The following is a 23,010-nucleotide window of genomic DNA, read 5'->3' as shown; positions in this document are numbered from 1 at the left end:
ATTCAGGGGATGATCCAGTTATAGAGAGGTGACTCCTCCCTGTATTACAATGTGGCTATACTGTGTTAAAGGGGAAATCTGGGATTGGTACATACATTTTTGGACGTTTACATGAATGGTATATACAGTGGGGAAAAAAGTATTTAGTCAGCCACCAATTGTGCAAGTTCTCCCACTTAAAAAGATGAGAGAGGCCTGTAATTTTCATCATAGGTACACGTCAACTATGACAGACAAATTGAGAAAAAAAATTCCAGAAAATCACATTGTAGGATTTTTAATGAATTTATTTGCAAATTATGGTGGAAAATAAGTATTTGGTCACCTACAAACAAGCAAGATTTCTGGCTCTCACAGACCTGTAACTTCTTCTTTAAGGGGCTCCTCTGTCCTCCACTTGTTACCTGTATTAATGGCACCTGTTTGAACTTGTTATCAGTATAAAAGACACCTGTCCACAACCTCAAACAGTCACACTCCAAACTCCACTATGGCCAAGACCAAAGAGCTGTCAAAGGACACCAGAAACAAAATTGTAGACCTGCACCAGGCTGGGAAGACTGAATCTGCAATAGGTAAGCAGCTTGGTTTGAAGAAATCAACTGTGGGAGCAATTATTAGGAAATGGAAGACATACAAGACCACTGATAATCTCCCTCGATCTGGGGCTCCACGCAATATCTCACCCCGTGGGGTCAAAATGATCACAAGAACGGTGAGCAAAAATCCCAGAACCACACGGGGGGACCTAGTGAATGACCTGCAGAGAGCTGGGACCAAAGTAACAAAGCCTACCATCAGTAACACACTACACCGCCAGGGACTCAAATCCTGCAGTGCCAGCCGTGTCCCCCTCCTTAAGCCAGTACATGTCCAGGCCCGTCTGAAGTTTGCTAGAGTGCATTTGGATGATCCAGAAGAGGATTGGGAGAATGTCATATGGTCAGATGAAACCAAAATAGAACTTTTTGTAAAAACTCAACTCGTCGTGTTTGGAGGACAAAGAATGCTGAGTTGCATCCAAAGAACACCATACCTACTGTGAAGCATGGGGGTGGAAACATCATGCTTTGGGGCTGTTATTCTGCAAAGGGACCAGGACGACTGATCCGTGTAAAGGAAAGAATGAATGGGGCCATGTATCGTGAGATTTTGAGTGAAAACCTCCTTCCATCAGCAAGGGCATTGAAGATGAAACGTGGCTGGGTCTTTCAGCATGACAATGATCCCAAACACACCGCCCGGGCAACGAAGGAGTGGCTTCGTAAGAAGCATTTCAAGGTCCTGGAGTGGCCTAGCCAGTCTCCAGATCTCAACCCCATAGAAAATCTTTGGAGGGAGTTGAAAGTCCGTGTTGCCCAGCGACAGCCCCAAAACATCACTGCTCTAGAGGAGATCTGCATGGAGGAATGGGCCAAAATACCAGCAACAGTGTGTGAAAACCTTGTGAAGACTTACAGAAAACGTTTGACCTGTGTCATTGCCAACAAAGGGTATATAACAAAGTATTGAGAAACTTTTGATATTGACCAAATACTTATTTTCCACCATAATTTGCAAATAAATTCATAAGAAATCCTACAATGTGATTTTCTGGATTTGTTTTCCTCATTTTGTCTGTCATAGTTGACGTGTACCTGTGATGAAAATTACAGGCCTCTCTCATCTTTTTAAGTGGGAGAACTTGCACAATTGGTGGCTGACTAAATATTTTCTTTCCCCACTGTATATTCATTGATTCTTGAATAATATACAGATTGAACACACAGTACAAGCAGAGGTGTGATAGAGAAGATAATTAATGTTTTGTCTTCTTATTTCAGAACCCATCACATCCATTTAGTTTGAGGATTGACACATTCACATTCAGTTACACAGAGTGTTTTTTACAGCAAATCAGAGAGGCACTTTAGTGCTTGTTGATTATCAAAGGCTTCACGTAACCTTAAAATCGGTAAATTTAGATTTTACATCAACAAATAACCTTTGGTTCATTGCATTTCTGTCTCTTATCAAAATGAAAAGAAACCAATAAATACATTTACTCAATAAAATTGTATTTTTCAAATTATCTTTCTCAAAAAACGTTTGTATATTATCCAATACAATAATCTGTACACTTAATTATATTTTTTTACTTTTTGGCGACCCCACTGCAGTTCCCGTCGTGACCCTGACTTTGAATACCACTGATCTAAAACATTACTTTGACTTTTCATGAAACAGTGAATGTAGCTGTGTTATAGTGTGACGTAAGCCATCCAGAGGGTTTATCCCAGCTCGTCCCAGCCATCAGCAGCATGTCGGAGTAATCCTTAGGAAGGAAAGTGAAAGAAGAGCTAACTTCAGAGGGATTGGTTTGACTCAGCAGCAACACAGAGTTAAGCTGATGTATATGCTGTGTGTGTTATCGTGTTACATACTGTATGCCCCTCACCTTGTAGATTAATTATTAATGTTTGACTCTGTTTAACTCTCTCTTCTCCTCTCTCTCTCTCTCCCCTCTCTCTCTCTCCCCTCTCTCTCTCCTCTCTCTCTCTCTCTCTATCGCTCTCTCTCCTCTCTCTCTATCTCCCCTCTCTCTCCTCTCTCTCTCTCTGTCTCTCTCTCTCCCCTCTCTCTCTCCCCCCCCTCTCTCTCTGTCTCTCTCCCCTCTCTCTCCTCTCTCCCCTCTCTCTCTAATTTTCCTAAATCCCTCACCAAGATGCAACCATGAGCCCGCTTCATCGATCCTCGCGTTCCCATGGTGACAGGTAATGTTTCCTGTCAACGTGACAAGGACTGACATGAAAATAGTGTGTGTGTGTGTGTTTGTATCTGCTATAAGCCTATGTTTGTGTGTGTGTGTGTGTGTATGTGTGTGTGTGTGTGTCTGCTATAAGCCTATGTTTGTTTGTTCTTCTCCTCAAACACTCCACCAGTGTCAATACAGCAGCCATAATGAAAAGGTCTCAGAGTGATCCTGAATAATGGAAACCCCGTTTGTCTTTATTTCATATATGTTTAATAATGTATGCGGTGGACTCCTCTGACACATACTACCATTCTGTACAAAACATTTATTAAACTGTGCCTCCCAAATTACTATTCTCTATATAGTGCACTTCTTTTGACTAGAGGGCTGTGGTCAAAAGTAGTGCACTACCGTAGCTATATATAGATGCCATATACGATACAAGTTGTTGCAGGAACTTGTATCGTATTCAAGGTTCAAAAAGGCTTCTAAAGTTAGTAATTTCCACTTTGAAATGTCAGACTTGATTTGCCCTAATTAAAAATGTATCATACCCTACAAAAAATGTCCATTCATTATAATCCACATAACAACTCACATTTACTGTTGCTGCTGTATGAAACTAGTTTAAATGAAGATACAGCATCTGTAGGAAATAGGGTGCCATTTGGGATTCAGCCTGTATGTTCAGCTAGTCTATAGCCTCATATGGTCGGTATTCCCTGGGGGGGGTTCATGCATGACTTGGTGTGGATCAGAGTATCAGCTTATTGTCATGTTTAACCCCTCCACAATCAAATCCAATTGAGGTTATTTTAATGATTTGCTTCCTATTATAAAGACGTTTGTCACAGAACGCTGAACACCCACAATCCAGTTATAATGAATACATAATGTATTGTCGCTGTGGAAATGGTCCTTAATCAAAATGTGCAGACTTTGTGGCGTAGTTATTTAATGCATTTTAACTTCATCCAAATTGCTTAGGATAATCTTACCATTCAATTACTACATAAGTTGATGGATTTAGCATTCTCCCTCTCCAACAGGTCTGTTTAAAGAAAATCCCATCTATTGCCAAAAACAATCCCGTGTAAGTTGGTAGAGCATGGCGCTTGCAACGCCAGGGTTGTGTGTTTGATTCCCACGGGGGGCCAGTATGAAAATAAATAAATAATGTATGCACTCACTAACTGTAAGTCGCTCTGGATAAGAGCGTCTGCTAAATGACTAACGTGTTGTAATTCTATTCAGCAATTATTATTATTTTAATGAAATGTGGCTGGGCGGTTGATCAGGCCAGTGATTTCATCAGATCTTATATATTTGTGTAAGTGCTCATTGAGGCTCTGTACAACTCTGTTTTGATCACTTTAAACACTCAAACACACACACACACACACACACACACACGCACACGCACAAACACACACTCTTGCATCGACCCAGCTATTAACATCCCTTGATAAAAATGTCATTTCCTTCTCCGCTTGCTCGTCATTCCTTTCCCTTTAATTGCAACGGAAAGTTACAGAATAAGAGGAGATAAAGTACATGGATGTGCTTGTTAAACCTTGCTGTCAACCATTGAGACATATCACAGTTGTACCGCTGTGCTGTTAACAACTCAAAACATATCATATCCCACTGTGAGACTATATTCTAACCTCCTCAGTGCTCTGTCAGCAACTCAACATGTCAAGAGTGTCAGAGATCATATCAAAAGATGCTCGCCAGCAATCAGAGATCGTGCCTTAAGCCATCCAATCCTGCATATTTCTTATATTTTTTATACAGTATGTCTTTCATAGATTTCTTTGTATGTTGTCAGGTCTGACTCCACGGAGACCCTCCAGAAGAACAAGAGCAGCAACACTGGAGTTATTCTGGACATCTCAGCCCTTAAGTTGGAGGAGGTGGACTCTGAGGTCCCTCCTCTACCGCCCCGCTACCGCTTCAGGGACCTGCTGCTGGGGGACCAGTCCTTTCAGAACGACGACAGGTAAAGATAATACACCTGTAAAGATAATACACCTGTAAAGAGAATATAATACACCTCTAAAGATTATATAATACACCTGTAAAGATCATATAATACACCTGTAAAGGATACATAATACACCTGTACAAATTATACAATACACCTGTAAAGATTATATAATACAGCTGTAAATATTATATAACACACCTGTAAAGATAATACAATACACCTGTAAAGAGTATGTAATACACCTGTAAATATTATATAATACACCTGTAAAGATAATATAATACACCTGTAAAGATTATATAATACACCTGTGAAGATAATATAATACACCTGTAAAGATAATATAATACACCTGTAAAGATAATATAATACACCTGTAAAAATAATATAATACACCTGTAACGATTATATAATACACCTGTAAAGATTATATAATACACCTGTAAAGATAATATAATACACCTGTAAAGATTATATAATACACCTGTAAAGATAATATAATACACCTGTAAAGATTATACAATACACCTGTAAAGAGTATGTAATACACCTGTAAAGATTATATAATACACCTGTAAAGATAATATAATACACCTGTAAAGATTATATAATACACCTGTAAAGATAATATAATACACCTGTAAAGATAATACAATACACCTGTAAAGAGTATGTAATACACCTGTAAATATTATATAATACACATGTAAAGATTATATAATACACCTGTAAAGATTATATAATACACCTGTAAAGATAATATAATACACCTGTAAAGATTATACAATACACCTGTAAAGAGTATGTAATACACCTGTAAAGGGCCTCGGTTGCACAGTGTGTGTGTGTGAGTGTGTGTGTGTGAGTGTGAGTTGAATGCGTGGGCTTTGTGTGCAGCAGTTTTTCATCTTTGCAATTCATTGATCATAATTAGGGCTGTGGCGGTCATGAAATTTTGTCAGCAGGTGATTGTCAAGCAAATACATTTTACATTTTAGTCATTTAGCAGACGCTCTTATCCAGAGCGACTTACAGTTAGTGAGTGCATACATTTTCCATACTGGCCCCCCATGGGTATCGAACCCACAACCCAGGCGTTGCAAGCACCATGCTCTACCAACTGAGCTACAGAACAGCCAGTCTCACGGTAATTGACCGTTATTTAACATAAACACGTTTAGCATCTCCTGGCTTCCACGCATAGCCTACAAGCCACTGATGCAGACCTTTGGAACATCAATATTTTAAAAAGTATAATAAATGCCAACCAGGTAGGCTATACTCCTGTTGTAAAGCGAAGCAATGTGCTTAATGTTAGGAAAGTTAATAAATAAATATAGTAGGCCTAGCCTATACAAAGCTGATGGGATCCTCCTCTTTTTAATAGAGGCCATCAAAATGATGTTTTCTCACGCAATTGCATAGCCTATAGAAATGTTGCACAACATGAGCCTATGGGCTCTCCATTCAGTGTTTGATTTGATTTTTGAAAACATTTGCATTGTTGTCAGAGTGATTAGAGGGACAATAGAGTGCTGAGTACCAGACAGTTAGCAAGTTTGGTAGGCTACTAATAACCATCAGCAGTATCAGAGCTTGGAGAAGCCTAGTTTCCGTGACTAAACAGTCACATGGAATTTGACTTCGGTCATGATATAAATGCATTCTGCTTCACTGCTGTTACGTGGAGATGTCCTTCAATGTGGTGCTGAAATAAATGAAACTCAGTGTGGGAAGAACAGAATGGAGTTTTATGTTGATTTGCTGCAGGCAGATGTAGCTAAGTGGTTTTATATTTATTTATTTATTTCACCTTTATTTAACCAGGTAAACCAGTTGAGAACAAGTTCTCATTTACAACTGCGACCTGGCCAAGATAAAGCAAAGCAGTGCGATAAAAACAACAACACAGAGTTACATACAGTGGGGAAAAAAAGTATTTAGTCAGCCACCAATTGTGCAAGTTCTCCCACTTAAAAAGATGAGAGAGGCATGTACTTTTCATCATAGGTACACGTCAACTATGACAGACAAATTGAGAGAAAAAAAATCCAGAAAATCACATTGTAGGATTTTTTATGAATTGATTTGCAAATTATGGTGGAAAATAAGTATTTGGTCACCTACAAACAAGCAAGATTTCTGGCTCTCACAGACCTGTAACTTCTTCTTTAAGAGGCTCCTCTGTCCTCCACTCGTTACCTGTATTAATGGCACCTGTTTGAACTTGTTATCAGTATAAAAGACACCTGTCCACAACCTCAAACAGTCACACTCCAAACTCCACTATGGCCAAGACCAAAGAGCTGTCAAAGGACACCAGAAACAAAATTGTAGACCTGCACCAGGCTGGGAAGACTGAATCTACAATAGCTAAGCAGCTTGGTTTGAAGAAATCAACTGTGGGAGAAGTTATTAGGAAAAGGAAGACATACAAGACCACTGATAATCTCCCTCGATCTGGGGCTCCACGCAAGATCTCACCCCGTGGGGTCAAAATGATCACAAGAACTGTGAGCAAAAATCCCAGAACCACACGGGGGGACCTAGTGAATGACCTGCAGAGAGCTGGGACCAAAGTAACAAAGCCTACCATCAGTAACACACTACGCCGCCAGGGACTCAAATCCTGCAGTGCCAGACGTGTCCCCCTGCTTAAGCCAGTACATGTCCAGGCCCGTCTGAAGTTTGCTAGAGTGCATTTGGATGATCCAGAAGAGGATTGGGAGAATGTCAGATTAAACCAAAATATAACTTTTTGGTAAAAACTCAACTCGTCGTGTTTGGAGGACAAAGAATGCTGAGTTGCATCCAAAGAACACCATACCTACTGTGAAGCTTGGGGGTGGAAACATCATGCTTTGGGGCTGTTTTTCTGCAAAGGGACCAGGACGACTGATCCGTGTAAAGGAAAGAATGAATGGGGCCATGTATCGTGAGATTTTGAGTGAAAACCTCCTTCCATCAGCAAGGGCATTGAAGATGAAACGTGGCTGGGTCTTTCAGCATGACAATGATCCCAAACACACCGCCCGGGCAACGAAGGAGTGGCTTCGTAAGAAGCATTTCAAGGTCCTGGAGTCGCCTAGCCAGTCTCCAGATCTCAACCCCATAGAAAATCTTTGGAGGGAGTTGAAAGTCTGTGTTGCCCAGCGACAGCCCCAAAACATCACTGCTCTAGAGGAGATCTGCATGGAGGAATGGGCCAAAATACCAGCAACAGTGTGTGAAAACCTTGTGAAGACTTACAGAAAACGTTTGACCTGTGTCATTGCCAACAAAGGGTATATAACAAAGTATTGAGAAACTTTTGTTATTGACCAAATACTTATTTTCCACCATAATTTGCAAATACATTCATTAAAAATCCTACAATGTGATTTTCTGGATTTTTTCTCCTCATTTTATCTGTCATAGTTGACGTGTACCTATGATGAAAATTACAGGCCTCTCTCATCTTTTTAAGTGGGAGAACTTGCACAATTGGTGGCTGACTAAATACTTTTTTTCCCCACTGTATGGGGTAAAACAAAACAAAGTCAAAAATACAACAGAAATACATATATATATACAGTGTGTGCAAATGTAGCAAGTTATGGAGGTAAGGCAATAAATAGGCTATAGTGCAAAATAATTACAATTAGTATTAACACTGGAATGATAGATGTGCAAGAGATGATGTGCAAATAGAGATACTGGGGTACAAATGAGAAAAATTAATAACAATATAGGGATGAGGTAGTTGGGCGGGCTAATTTCAGATGGGCTGTGTACAGGTGCAGTGATCGGTAAGGTGCTCTGACAACTGATGCTTAAAGTTAGTGAGGGAGATAAGTGTCTCCAGCTTCAGAGATTTTTGCAATTTGTTCCAGTCATTGGCAGCAGAGAACTGGAAGGAATGGCGGCCAAAGGAGGTGTTGGCTTTGGGGATGACCAGTGAGATATACCTGCTGGAGCGCAGACTACGGGTGGGTGTTGCTATGGTGACCAATGAGCTAAGATAAGGCGGGGATTTGCCTAGCAGTGATTTATAGATGGCCTGGAGCCAGTGGGTTTGGCGACGAATATGTAGTGAGGACCAGCCAACAAGAGCGTACAGGTCACAGTGGTGGGTAGTATATGGGGCTTTGGAGATAAAACGGATGGCACTGTGATAGACTACATCCAATTTGCTGAGTAGAGTGTTGGAGGCTATTTTGTAAATGACATCGCCGAAGTCAAGGATCGGTAGTATAGTCAGTTTTACGAGGGCATGTTTGGCAGCATGAGTGAAGGAGGCTTTGTTGCGAAATAGGAAACCAATTCTAGATTTAACTTTGGATTGGAGATGCTTAATGTGAGTCTGGAAGGAGAGTTTACAGTCTAACCAGACACCTAGATATTTGTAGTTGTCCACATACTCTAGGTCAGACCCGTCGAGAGTAGTGATTCTAGTCGGGTGGGCGGGTGCAAGCAGCGTTCGGTTGAAGAGCATGCATTTAGTTTTACTAGTATTTAAGAGCAGTTGGAGGCTACTGAAGGAGTGTTGTATGGCATTGAAGCTCGTTTGGAGGTTTGTTAACACAGTGTCCAATGAAGGGCCAGATGTATACAAAATGGTGTCGTCTGCGTAGAGGTGGATCTGAGAGTCACCAGCAGCAAGAGCGACGTCATTGATATACACAGAGAAAAGAGTCGGCCCAAGAATTGAACCCTGTGGCACCCCCATAGAGACTGCCATAGGTCCAGACAACAGGCCCTCCGATTTGACACATTGAACTCTATCTGAGAAGTAGTTGGTGAACCAGGCGAGGCAGTCATTTGAGAAACCAAGGCTATTTAGTCTGCCAATAAGAATGCGGTGGTTGACAGAGTCGAAAGCCTTTGCCAGGTCAATGAAAACGGCTGCACAGTACTGTCTATTATCGATCGCGGTTATAATATCGTTTAGGACCTTGAGCGTGGCTGAAGTGCACCCATAACCAGCTCGGAAACCGGATTGCATAGCGGAGAAGGTACGGTGGGATTCGAAATGGTCGGTGATCTGTTTGTTGACTTGGCTTTCAAAAACTTTTGAAAGGCAGGGCAGGATGGATATGGGTCTGTAACAGTTTGGATCTAGAGTGTCACCCCCTTTGAAGAGGGGGATGACCGCGGCAGCTTTCCAATCTCTGGGGATCTCAGACGTGTTAAATTCTGCATAGTTTCTTAATGTGGTTACTAAGTCATAATAACACACTTTAGTCCAGATGGGATTCCACTGTTTAAAAGTCATTTGAATGGTTTGGGGTTTTCTATTAGGTGATTGTGGAACGTTCCTCCCCTTTCTTCCCCTGAGTACAAACTCTGAGAGTACAGATGCTGTATCTTAATTTGAGCCAGTTTCACAGAGCCTGAAAATAATCCTGCATCAACAGGAAATGTGAATTGTTATGTGGATTATAATTAATATACATTTTTTGTAGGGGTTGATACATTTTCCTTAAGGCAAATCAAGTCTGTAATGTTAAAGTGGAAACAACAACCTTTGAAGCCTTTTTAAACCTTGGATACACTACAACAACAGGATGATAAAATTAAGATACAGTATCAAATTAAGATGCAGCATCTGTAGCTAGCTAGTGTTCTATCAACATCAGCAGCTGCCTGTCGCCAGGGGAGTTCTAACTGACTGTATCATGGGTCAGGCTCTGATTGGCTGACAGGCGGGACTGGACATGGCTGATTGGATATAGTGTTGCAGTAAAGAGTGAGCTTCGAGCCGTAGAGTGAGTCAGAAAGGTACTGTTTACAGTGTGAGCTGTGATAATAAAAACACCTCAATCCAACAAATCAATAGTAACCAAAGGATTCTCTGGTATCTTGTCGTTCGTTGGTACATCCAGTATGTTTAGGATGTATTGGATTTCCCTATCGGTGTGGCTTGTACTTTGTTTGTTTATATGGCTATGAAAGAAGTGTGATGCTGTGTGATGCTGTGAGATGTGAAAAGGAATTTCCTGTATGTGAATTATAAATATGAATCTAGATGCAGAGCCAGTCCTGGCTTTATCCTTAACTCCTGGGTATTGGCATGATGTGTTGTATATTGAAGCTCATTCGTTTGTTGACAGGTATCAACATTGGGGGAATTTAGTCTGTCAGTAGCAATTGGTTATATAAATTATTCTTAAAAAAAAGAGCAAGAGTACATTGTTATTTCTGTATTTCTAGGCTCAACATGTCAATTCCAGCAGCACACGTCTCACCCAGGAGTCCATAACCATCTGTAGATTGTATTTCTTCTGAACATGTCCAATATCGCTGTTGCCTGATTGGCTAGTAAATCAACTGTATGTCTTTTTATTGCTAGAAAAAGAGTGAAATCCCTTTCTGCTGCTGTCTGAAATGTCAAGGTAAAGTGGCTTTTGTGAGAGTCAATGTGACGTCTCACATCGCTCTCTGTTACTTTATCCTTCCCTCTCACTCTCTCCATCTCTCTGTCACTTTATCCTCTCTTTATCCTTCCCTCTCACTATCTCTCTGTCACTTTATCCTCTCTTTATCCTTCCCTCTCACTCTCTCCATCTCTCTGTCACTTTATCCTCTCTTTATCCTTCCCTCTCACTCTCTCCATCTCTCTGTCACGTTATCCTCTCTTTATCCTTCCCTCTCACTATCTCTCTGTCACGTTATCCTCTCTTTATCCTTCCCTCTCACTATCTCTCTGTCACGTTATCCTCTCTTTATCCTTCCCTCTCACTCTCTCCATCTCTCTGTCACTTTATCCTCTCTTCATCCTTCCCTCTCGCTCTCTCCCTCTCTCTGTCTCTTTTCTCTCTGTCCTTCTCTCTCTCGCTCTGTCTCTTCCTCTCTCTCTCCTCCTGTTTCGCTCTCAGCCCCTCCCACTCAATATCTCCCTTATCGCTCTCTCTGAGCAGGAAATTGCTTTCAGTATGTTTTATATCAGTGCCATAAAGCTGAGCTCTGTTCCATGCCTAGAATTGATGTTTCTAAATTAGGGCTGTCAAACGATTAAAATAACGAATCGAGTTAATGGCATTAGTTAATTATGATTAATTGAAATGTTTGAATGTTACATATCTTGCACTACTGATCTCATATGTATATACTGTATTCTATTCTATAATATTCTACTGTATCTTAGTCCATGCCGCTCTGTCATTGCTTGTCCATATATGTATATATTCTTAAATTCCATTCCTTACTAGATTTGTGTGTATTGGGTATATGTTGTGAAATTGTTAGATATTACTTGTTAGATATTACTGAACTGTCAGAGCTAGAAGCACAAGCATTTCGCTACACCCGCAATAACATCTGCTAAACACGTGTATGTGACAAATAAAATTTGATTTGATTTGCTAACAGTTTTAATTTAAAAAGAGGTGCATTGAGTTACAGGCATACTATGCTTTGATTGTAATGGATGGAAAAAATGTAATAGCATGTACACCATAAACAACACAAAAATCACTGTAACATAGAGCTATTCATGCTCCCAATGGTTAAGTAGGACTACTCCCACTTATCACTGTTCTTGCACAGCACACACACTCTCTCTCTCTCTCGCTCTCTCTCTCACACACACACACACACACACTCTCTCTCTCTCTCACACACATCATCACACACACACACTCTCTCTCTCACACACACACACACTCTCTCTCGCTCTCTCTCTTTCTCTCTCTCTCTCTCTTTCTTTCTCTCACACACACACACACACACACACAGCTTTAAGTACTGTTAAAGCGTCAGGCATTCTGAGTGTGACTATAGAAACAAATAACTGTCTCTATGGATACAAAGAACAAAGAGCTTTTAAACTTGTCCAACAATGTTCTGAAAGCACTGTAACCATCTGTACTGTTCAGATAACTTTACACACATAGTCCTTCACACTTTCCCTCCTTCCTTCCCTCTCTCTCTCACTTACTCCTGCTCTCACACATCCTCTCTCTCACACACACACAATCATACACACCCCACTTTTACATATGCAGCCTACCTTTGGAGCATCTATTTGAGTAGCATATTCCTGTTCAGTTCTTCCTGTGCCATCCCAATTTGTGCATAGCCTAGTCAGTGGTCAAGTTATCAGGTAGCTAGCTAGGTAACATGATTAGCTAGCTAAACAATGTTGTTTGATATAAAACCCAAAAATTGCGTCTTGCGAGTAGTTTAAAATGGCCCATGACATGCGCACGAATCCGTGGCAGAAAGACAAAGCATAGCTCCAGTAATATTGGGCATAACTTTGACTTGATTTTGGCTAGAGGCATACAGTCTATGTAAAGGCACAAGCATTGCCTGTAGCTGTGTTCCGTGTTGTGTTCTGCACTTAAAAGGGTCGATGCGGAAACACGTGCGCTTAAAAGGTTCCGTGCTGTGAAGAAATGGAGACGCGATTAACGGCGTCAACATTTTTTACAGCTCTAAACATGTCACGCGTTAATGCATTATTAACACGCTAACTTTGACAGCCCTATTGTAAATATTGCAGTATTTTTCCTGCTCAAATTGGACAGTATGTTTTTTCGTGGGATACTGATTTATCAGTATTTTCCTTACTGAGAGAAGATGCACATTATGTATTTTCTCTTTGCCAGAGCATTGGTCCATTTTATCTGCAGTTTTTTAAAGATTTATCAAGGTCGGATGAAAGAATGTTGATCCGAAGCGCATTGAGATTGCTTTAGAATAATATTGTGTGAATCAGCAGATTTGTTGATATGGTGTTTCATTTTACTGCACTGAGAATATCACATAACATATTTGCCTATTAATATGTAACAATATATTTCTCCCTTAAAGCCAGAATAACTTGAAAACACAATGCCAACCAATGCATACTCCTTCACGTATATTTTCCCTTGAGTGTCTCAGAAGGGTCATAATGGAACTGATCCCGTCACATTGTTGAAGATAATTGTAGCTGGTTGCTGGGCTACCGCAGTGTTTTCTGTCCATTTAGACACTATAATTTAGGGAGATCTCCATGGCAGAGTCTGTCTTCCCTAATCGCTGACTGTGGGTTTTATGTGAGAAGTATCTTCACGCACTTACAGCTTTTATCAGCTTGTCTCGAAGAACATTATCCAAAACTCATTTTGCTTTTGCTCTGAGCTGATGTATAGGATGTTCTGTGATCCTTCACTCTCCTCCCTCTTTCTTGGTCTCTCTCTCCCTCTATCCTAACCCAAGCAATATTTATTTTTAGAAAAGAGCTATGTAACATGCCGTTTGGAGGGTTCGGAGGGTGGAACATCAACTATCTCAATTATCTTGCATGACACAGACCAATTTATAGGGACTCGTCAGGCATTACTAATCAATCACTAACATCCAATTCTCATCCTTATGAAATAAAATAAATAATATTAGTGGGCGAGGCTAGTGGGTGGGAGGGGTAGTTGTGAGGCCCATCAGGCTCTGCCAGTGCTGTCTGTCTCCCTCTCTGTCTCCCTGTCTGTCTCCCTCTCTGTCTCCCTGTCTGTCTCCCTGTCTGCCTCCCTGTTTGTCTCTCTGTCTGTCTCCCTCCCTGGCTCCCTGTCTGTCTCCCTGCCTGTCTCCCTGTCTGTCTCCCTCTCTGTCTCCCTGTCTGTCTCCCTGTCTGCCTCCCTGTTTGTCTCTCTGTCTGTCTCCCTCCCTGGCTCCCTGTCTGTCTTCCTGTCTGTCTTCCTGTTTGTCTCCCACGTCTCCCTGTCAGGCTCCCTTCCTGTTTCTCACCCTGTCTCCCTGTGTGACTCCTCCCTGTCTCCCCCCTCTCTCCCTGTCTGTCTCCCCGTCTGTCTTCCTGTCTGTCTCCCTGTTTGTCTCCCTGTCTGTCTCCCTGTCTATCTCCCTCCCTGTGTCCCTCCCTGTCTCAGTAGTAGGCGATGCTAGGCTAGTGGGCTATGTCAGTGCTGTTTGTCTCCCTGATTGACTGGTGCTCCCTGGTTGGCTGGTGTTGCAGGCTAGCGTGGGCGTCCTAAGAAGGGATCCCCTACCTGGCTGTCATTATCTTCAGGGCTGCGTGCTGGAGGGGGGGGTACAGGGGGCAGATGTGTGGGTGACAGGAGGATGTGAGGAAGGAGGGCTGACGGAAGAGAGAAGAGAAGAGGAAGAGTGGTTGGTAGATACGACCCATGTCAGAAATAGAAATGCCACTTGATTGAAACCCGAAGGAGCAGCAGGGTGACGTTTGTGATAATTGGTTCCACCTACCTTTCTTTCCGATGAATCATTTTGTTTCTTTTCATGACGCTAATGGAAGCTATATGGAATGAGCAGTGGTAATTAGACGCTAAATCAACCATAACTGCTCCTTTGAGGGGGATTTACATAGTTTGACTACTGACCCTGCTTTCTGTAGCATGTTTACTAGAGAAATAAGCGTTAAGTACTTTGAAAACGCGTCACACACCATGGCAACAACAACGCAGCCATGGACAAGAGCCTAAATGGGTTTCTATCACAATGTTTATGGCAGGGTGTAGCAGTGATAATGATGATCATAGTGGTGGTGTCCTCTGAATGCTTCAAGGGCTGTATGTGACTCAGGGAGGGTCAGTTAGAAGTGTGAACTTTTCCCTGCTTGTTTGTATTCTATGGTTCGTGTTCTGAGGATATGTGATGTGCCTGGAGTGTTGGGCTATGTTGCTGCCAAAACAAGGCACCTCTACAGCTCAAACACACACACACACACACACACACACACACACACACACACACACACACACACACACACACACACACACACACATGCTGTCAGATTCAGAGCCTGGAGTCTAGACCATAGGTAGGCTTAGTCATCATGCTAGTGTGTGGGTGGGCCACAGTTACAGCTCTCGCCTCTCACCCTCATCAGCACTAGAAATTGTTTTAGTTCCATTTTAAATTGACTGCACTGTACTTTACATCTGCATTGTGGAATGTACTGTAGCTCAACCAGTATGAGAATCACATTGTGTTTCTGAGATGATATTTCTACCTTTGATATAAGGCTATGAACACTTTCAGCATTTCTCTATATTAATCATTAAAGTCCAGGCTAGTTCACACATAGAAATAGATTGAAGTAGACATTGCTTTGCTTCAGCTCTAGAGTGTATACAGTATGAATGGTTACTGTTTTATAGCCACATCTCAGACGATACTAATTGTCATGGTTATTAAGCAGCACAGTCTCACGAGACCCGTCCTAGCGGGATCTGCAGTTAAATGTAGACTTCTTGGACGACATAGAAGAGAATCATCAGAGGAGAGCTATCTGTTATAACATCTTTCCCTCATTTCATTGTATTGGGTAATTACTGGAGCAGCAATTTAGCCCTCAGGCGTTTGTTTGTCTGGCCAAATTAATTAGCTGCCATTGGTGGAGGCTGGAGCCCTCTGGTTGTCAGGCTGAATCAGCTGCTGTAATGACTGGGACATAAGGAGCTCATCAGAGGAAGGACTCTAAGGAGCACAAGAAAACACAGCAACGTAACCAGACCTGGGTTCAAATACTATTCAAAATCATTTTCAAATACTTTAGCTGTGCTTGATTGAGTTTGCCTGGCCTTACCTCTTATGGAAGCAATAGAGTAGACGGAAAACTGCGAACCCAGTCTATCTGCAGGTTAGAGCAAACACCCAAAGTATGAGATTTAAAATAGTATGAACCTGTCTGGTCGTCACCTTGAATATTGCTGTGGAGAAATGGTAAATGGTTTCTGTGAGAGATGGCAGCAGGATAATTCTCCTCTCTCTCCTCTCTGTGGAATGGATTGAAAAGGAGTGGACATCATGGCTAGTGTTTTTCGATTTGTCAAAAAAATATAAAAAAAATGGTACATAGGTTCATCCCACTGGGCACAGACCTCAATTCAACGTCAATGTTGGATCAACATAATTTCATTGAAATGGCGTGGAAACAACGTTGATTCAACCAGTGTGTGCTAAACGGGATGTCTCTGCTGTCTGTTACAACTTCTGTCTTAGGCTTCATATTACCCAATAGTGTAATTATTGTAGCATATTTCAATCATCTTATCCTGGATACACTGCAATGTCTCAATTTGCTTACTTTGAACATCCAGCTCAGACATACACTACATGACCAAAGGTATGTGGACACCTGCTCGTCGAACATCTCATTCCAAAATCATGCGCATTAATATGGATTTGTTCCCCCCTTTGCTGCTATAACAGCCTCAACTCTTCTGGGCTTTCCACTAGATGTTAGAACATTGCTGCAGGATTTCCATTCAGCCAAAAGAGCATTAGTGAGGTCGGGCACTGATGTTGGGCGATTAGGCCTGGCTCGCAGTCGCAGTTCCTATGTATCCCAAAGGTGTTCGATGGGGTTGAGGTTAGGGCTCTGTGCAGGCCAGTCAAGTTCTTCCACACCGATCTCGACAAACCATTTCTGTACGGACCTCGCTTTGTGCACTGGGGCATTGTCATGCTGAAACAGGAAAGGGCCTTCCCCAAACTGTTGCCACAAAGTTGGAAGCACAGAATCGTCTAGAATGTCATTGTATGCTGTAGCGTTAAGATTTCCCTTCACTGGCCCTAAGGGGCCTAGCCCGAACCATGAAAAACAGCCCCAGACCATTATTCCTCCTCCACCAAACTTTACAGTTGGCACTATGCATTGGGGCAGGTAGCGTTCTCCTGGCATCCGCCAAACTCAGATTAGTTCGTCGGTCTGCCAGATGGTGAAGCGTGATTCATCACTCCAGAGAACGCGTTTCCACTTCTCCAGTCCAAAGGCTTTACACCACTCCAGCCAACGCTTAGCATTGCGCATGGTGATCTTAGGCTTGTGTGTGGCTGCTCTGCCATGGAAACCCATTTCATGAAGCTCCCGACAAACAGTTATTGTGCTGACATTGCTTCCAGAGGCAGTTTGGAACTTGGAAGTGGGTGTTGCAACCGAGGACAGACAATTTTTACGCGCTACGCGCTTCAGCACTCAACGGTCCCGTTCTGTGAGCTTGAGTGGCCTACCACTTCGCGGCTGAACCATTGTTGCTCCTAGACGTTTCCACTTCACAATAACAGCACAGTTGACCGGGGCAGAGATTCAATGGCTGTGTGCTCGATTTTATACACCTATCAGCAACGGGTGTGGCTGAAAAAGCCGAATCCACTAATTTGAAGGGGTTTCCACATACCTTTGTATACATAGTGTATATTCCTCAATAAGCTGACAGTTTTCACATTGTAAATTTGGCTGGCCAATATTATCCCGGAAATGTGCAAAATAGGTGCAGCTCCTACATGGGATGAAACGTTCACCGTAGTCTCTGAAGGTGGTTGCTGCCAATCAGGAAAAAGTCTGTTTCCCCGTATGGCGTAAAGTGGTAGACACCATTTTGGAAAAAAATTATTAAAATCCACGCAAATAAAATAGGTTGCAGAGGAATCAGCTAAAAGTCAATCAATCCACACAGTGTGATAGTTAGTTAGATTGAATCACACAGTTTGTAGGATCACCACATTTACAGGTAGCAAGCCACAACCCAACCACAGACTAAAAACCAGCCAGCACTAGGACCCACAATAAACACAACCAAGGCACAAAACTGGCCAACATAAAAACAGCAAGGAGAGAGCGGTGACATACTCAATGCGATTAAATGCTGGGGCCCATCAAAACAACAACGCAACAGAGGCCGTGTTACCAATATGATAGCCAGGAGAGAAGCACCTTGGAGGGGATGTAGTTTCCAGTACAGACCGGTGGAAAGCCGGGATGGTGGCAAGCGCTACACCAGGCCGCGAGAAAATTCAAAAGAGTACATCCAAGTGGAGTTCAAGTTTGGCAGTAGTCCAAAAACATCCAAGGCACAATGTCAAGTAGAAGGATGAAAGCAGCAGTAGGCAGGTGTCCAGTGCAGGCCACAGTGCAGGGTGCCCAGGTATATCCAAGTAGGCCTCAAGATTTTTCATAGACCTGTTTTGTATGTCTCCTTAACAACTCTGTATGCAATATTGCTCTATTGTCCAAGGTGTTCACAGCCAGATGAAATAGAAGGCATGATTGTCGTGTGAGTCCTCTGAGAGTGTGATTTTATTTTCAGCCCATGGTTGGCCATTCTTTCTCTCTCTCTGTCTCTGTTCCATACCTGGGTATAACGCCGAGGAGAGGAGTGGTAGAGGGTAACGATTCTTAACCGTGATGTCATTGAGGCGCCGGTAGTCGATACATGGACGCAGCATCTTGGCCTTCTTTTCCACAAAGGAGGCAGAAGGACGAATGGCCCCAGCAGCCAGAGAGTCCTCACTGTACTCCTCCATGGCCTTGGTCTCAGGGCCAGACAGGGAATATAGCTGCCCACAAGGCAATGTGGTGCCTGGGAGGAGGTCAATAGCGCAATCGTAGGGACGATGCGGAGGAAGGGAGGTGGCGTGAGCGTTGCTGAAAAACTCTAGGAGGTCCTGGTACTCCGTGGGAACGGCGTAGAGATCCGAGGCTTTACCAGAGCCCGCAGGAGGATGTCCCGGGGCAGGCTGGCAGCCTTAAGGCTGCCCAGGATAGAACCAGTGGTCCAGTCTGTAAGGGGGTTGTGCCTCTGGAGCCATGATAATCCCAAAACAACAGGAACATGGGGAGATTCAATAAGAAGAAACTGTATGGACTCACTGTGATTGCCCGACACCCGCAGGTTAATAGGAACCGTACTATTAGTGACCTTGCCAATGGAGCATCTGTCCAGTGCACTGGCGTTCATGGGAAAGGAGAGGAGTTGTGTGAAGATACCCAGCTCAGATACCAGAGTAGCGTCCATGAAGCTCTCATCAGCCCCAGAGTCAATGAGCACCCGGAGAGATTTAGACAGGTCACCCCACAGCAGGATAACATGGAAAGGGATATGAGTAATAGGAGACAAACCCTCCCAGCATGGCCCACCATTGTACATGTACCTAACTGATGAGTCTGGTCTTTTACAGGACAGGTGGATTTGTAATTCCCTGTAGCACCACAATACAGGCATCTGTTGGAGTTAAGCCTGCGTAATCGTTCCTGAGGCGACAATCTAGCTCTGCCCAGTTGCATAGGCTCAGGAGAAAGCAAGTCGACTGTTCCCAATGATTCCTGAGGAGACTCGGGTGACTTCGGATCCTCTCAGAAATGCAGGCGTTGGGGACTTCCGGGGTTCTTCGGGGGCGAGCAAGCAGCCGTGGACGAACGAGTGGGGCCAAAAACAGACCTCCTCTCCCTCCTGCGTTCCCGTAGGCGCCCATCGATCCTTATGGTTAAGGCTATGAGGGGGTCTACGGGGGTCTTGACGTAATCAAAGTAGCTTTCGGGCCGCCTCTCCCCCGGACACCGGAGAATCGAACACCTTCCTTACTTACCTCCACCATGAAATCCTCCAAACGAAGGCAAATGGCGGGCTGTTGCTCCCAAACCGCCGTAGCCCAGGTGAGCGCACTTCCAGACATTAGCGTTATCAGATACGCTATTTTCGACTAGAAAACAGGGACTAGGAAAAAACAGGAGTAGGAATGGCGCTGAAGAAGATGGCTGCCGTTTTACAGCCATCTAACCAATTGTAATATTATGTGTGTTTTTTCACATTATTTGTAATTTATTCTGTACATAATGTTTCTGCCAACGTCTCTTATGACCAAAAAGAGCTTCTGGATATCAGGACAGCGATTACTCACCTCGTATTGGACGAAGATTTTTTCTTCAACGAGTCGGGTGCGAAGGATATCCTACAGACACCCGACAAGGCCCAAATCCCCGTCATTCGCATGAGAAAGAGACGGAGATATCGTGGACGTAGATTGGGGTGCCTTGTAAGGATCCGACGGCGAGCAAGTAAACTGCCTCTTCCATCAATCCTATTAGCCAATGTTCTATCATTTGAAAATAAATTAGACGACCTAAGATTACGGTTATCCGAGGAGTGAAACAAGGTTGTCCACTATCGGCATATCTATTTATTGTGGCCATCGAGATGTTAGCTATTAAAATCAGATCCAATAATAATATCAGAGGATTAGAAATCCAGGGCTTAAAAACAAAGGTGTCATTGTACGCTGATGATTCATGTTTTCTTTTAAATCCACAACTAGAATCCCTCCACAGCCTCATAGAGGATCTAGATACATTTTCTAACCTCTCTGGATTACAACCAAATTATGACAAATGTACTATATTACGTATTGGATCACTAAAAAATAAAATTTTTACATTACCATGTAGTTTACCAATAAAATGGTCTGATGGTGATGTGGATATACTCGGAATACATATCCCAAAGGAAATAAATGATCTCACTTCAATACATTTTAATAGAAAGTTAGCAAAAATAGATAAGATCTTGCTACCATGGAAAGGTAAATACCTGTCAATTTGTGGAAAAATCACCCTGATTAACTCTTTAGTATTATCCCAGTTTACCTATTTGCTTATGGTCTTGCCTACGCCTAGCGAACAGTTTTTTAAATTATATGAGAAAAAAATATTCAATTTTATTTGGAACGGCAAGCCAGACAAAATTAAAAGGGCCTATTTATATAATGAATATAAATTCGGAGGACAGAAATTATTAAATATTAAACCATTAGACCTATCACTAAAAGCTTCAGTCATACAAAAGTTATACTTAAATCCGAACTGGTTCTCAAGCAAATTAGTAAGATTGTCTCACCCAATGTTCAAGAATGGCCTTTTTCCCTTTATTCAGATTACAACTACTCATTTTCAGTTATTTGAAAAGGAAATAATCTCCCAAATATCACTATTTCTAAAACAAGCCATAGAAAGTTGTTTGCAAATTTCAATTTAATCCTCCAGAAACGACAGAACAAATAATGCAACAAATATTGTGGTTAAATTCAAATATACTAATTGACAAAAAACCTTTATTTTTTGACAAAATGTTTAAAAAAGGTATAATCTTCGTAAATGATATCATCGGTAGGACTGGTGGAGTTATGTCGCACATGCAGCTAACAAAAACATATGGAAATGTCTGCTCTACCCAAAATTACAACCAAATAATTGCAGCCTTACCGCAAAAATGGAAGAGGAAAGTGGAAGGGGGAGAAAGTAAGGAACTTGTCTGTCGGCCTTGCATTAAAGAACATAATTGGTTAAGGAAAACTGTGATAAATAAAAAAGTATATCAGTTTCATTTAAGGACCAAAGGATTGACAGCCGTCCCATATTGATTGCAAAATAGTTGGGAAGAGATTTTTGACGTACCGATCCCATGGCATAGTGTTTATGAACTTACAAATTGGTGCATTCACCTTATAGCCAGTGGGATAACCACTTTACAATATGTATTATTTTTTCTTTTTTTTTTTTCTTTGGGGTGGGGTAAGGGGGGTAGAAGGATTACTTTATCCTATCCCAGGTATTCCTTAAAGAGGTGGGGTTTCAAGTGTCTCCGGAAGGTGGTGAGTGACTCCGCTGTCCTGGTGTCGTGAGGGAGCTTGTTCCACCATTGGGGTGCCAGAGCAGCGAACAGTTTTGACTGGGCTGAGCGGGAACTGTGCTTCCGCAGAGGTAGGGGGGCCAGCAGGCCAGAGGTGGATGAACGCAATGCCCTCGTTTGGGTGTAGGGACTGATCAGAGCCTGAAGGTACGGAGGTGCCGTTCCCCTCACAGCTCCGTAGGCAAGCACCATGGTCTTTTAGCAGATGCAAGCTTAAACTGGAAGCCAGTGGAGTGTGCGGAGGAGCGGGGTGACGTGAGAGAACTTGGAAAGGTTGAACACCAGACGGGCTGCGGCATTCTGGATGAGTTGTAGGGGTTTAATGGCACAGGCAGGCCGTCACAAATCACAAGATTTCATCTGGAGAGAGAGGGGAGAAAGAAGTCAAAGCATAGGGTAGGGCAGTGTGAGCAGGACCAGCAGTGTCATTTGACTTAACAAACGAGGATCGGATGTCGTCAACCTTCTTTTCAAAATGGTTGACGAAGTCATCCACAGAGAGGGGGGGGGGGGGGGGGGGGGGATTCAGCAGGGAGGAGAAGGTGGCAAAGAGCTTCCTAGGGTTAGAGGCAGATGCTTGGAATTTAGAGTGGTAGAAAGTGGCTTTAGCAGCAGAAACAGAAAATGTAGAGAGGGGGGAGTAAAAAGATGCCACGTCCGCAGGGTGTCTAGTTTTCCTCCATTTCCGCTCTGCTGCCCGGAGCCCTGTTCTGTGAGCTCGCAATGAGTCGTCAAGCCATGGAGCAGGAGGGGAGGACCGAGCCGGCCGGGAGGATAGGGGACATAGAGAGTCAAAGGATGCAGAAAGGGAGGAGAGGAGGGTTGAGGAGGCAGAATCAGGAGATTGGAGGGAGAAGGATTGAGCAGTGGGAAGAGAT

The 23,010-nt window shown here is 42.8% G+C and overlaps 1 protein-coding gene across 1 annotated transcript in view; it reads left to right on the top strand.

The window, feature by feature from the left end:
• LOC311144394 (potassium channel subfamily T member 1-like) overlaps positions 1-23,010 on the top strand; it is a gene marked incomplete at both ends in the record, with an annotated part of 142,492 nt that overhangs the window by 5,279 nt on the left and 114,203 nt on the right. The window contains 2 exons of the mRNA XM_084180407.1: positions 2,705-2,753; positions 4,566-4,736. Coding sequence (XP_084036533.1) covers positions 2,705-2,753; positions 4,566-4,736 — 220 coding nt within the window. The remainder of the gene's footprint in view (positions 1-2,704; positions 2,754-4,565; positions 4,737-23,010) is intronic.

Source organism: Coregonus lavaretus (assembly GCF_964263955.1).
Source record: "Coregonus lavaretus genome assembly, chromosome: 17".
NCBI lineage: Eukaryota > Metazoa > Chordata > Actinopteri > Salmoniformes > Salmonidae > Coregonus > Coregonus lavaretus.
Note: the sequence above shows the minus strand (reverse complement) of the source record. Positions and strands in the feature narration are given on the sequence as shown.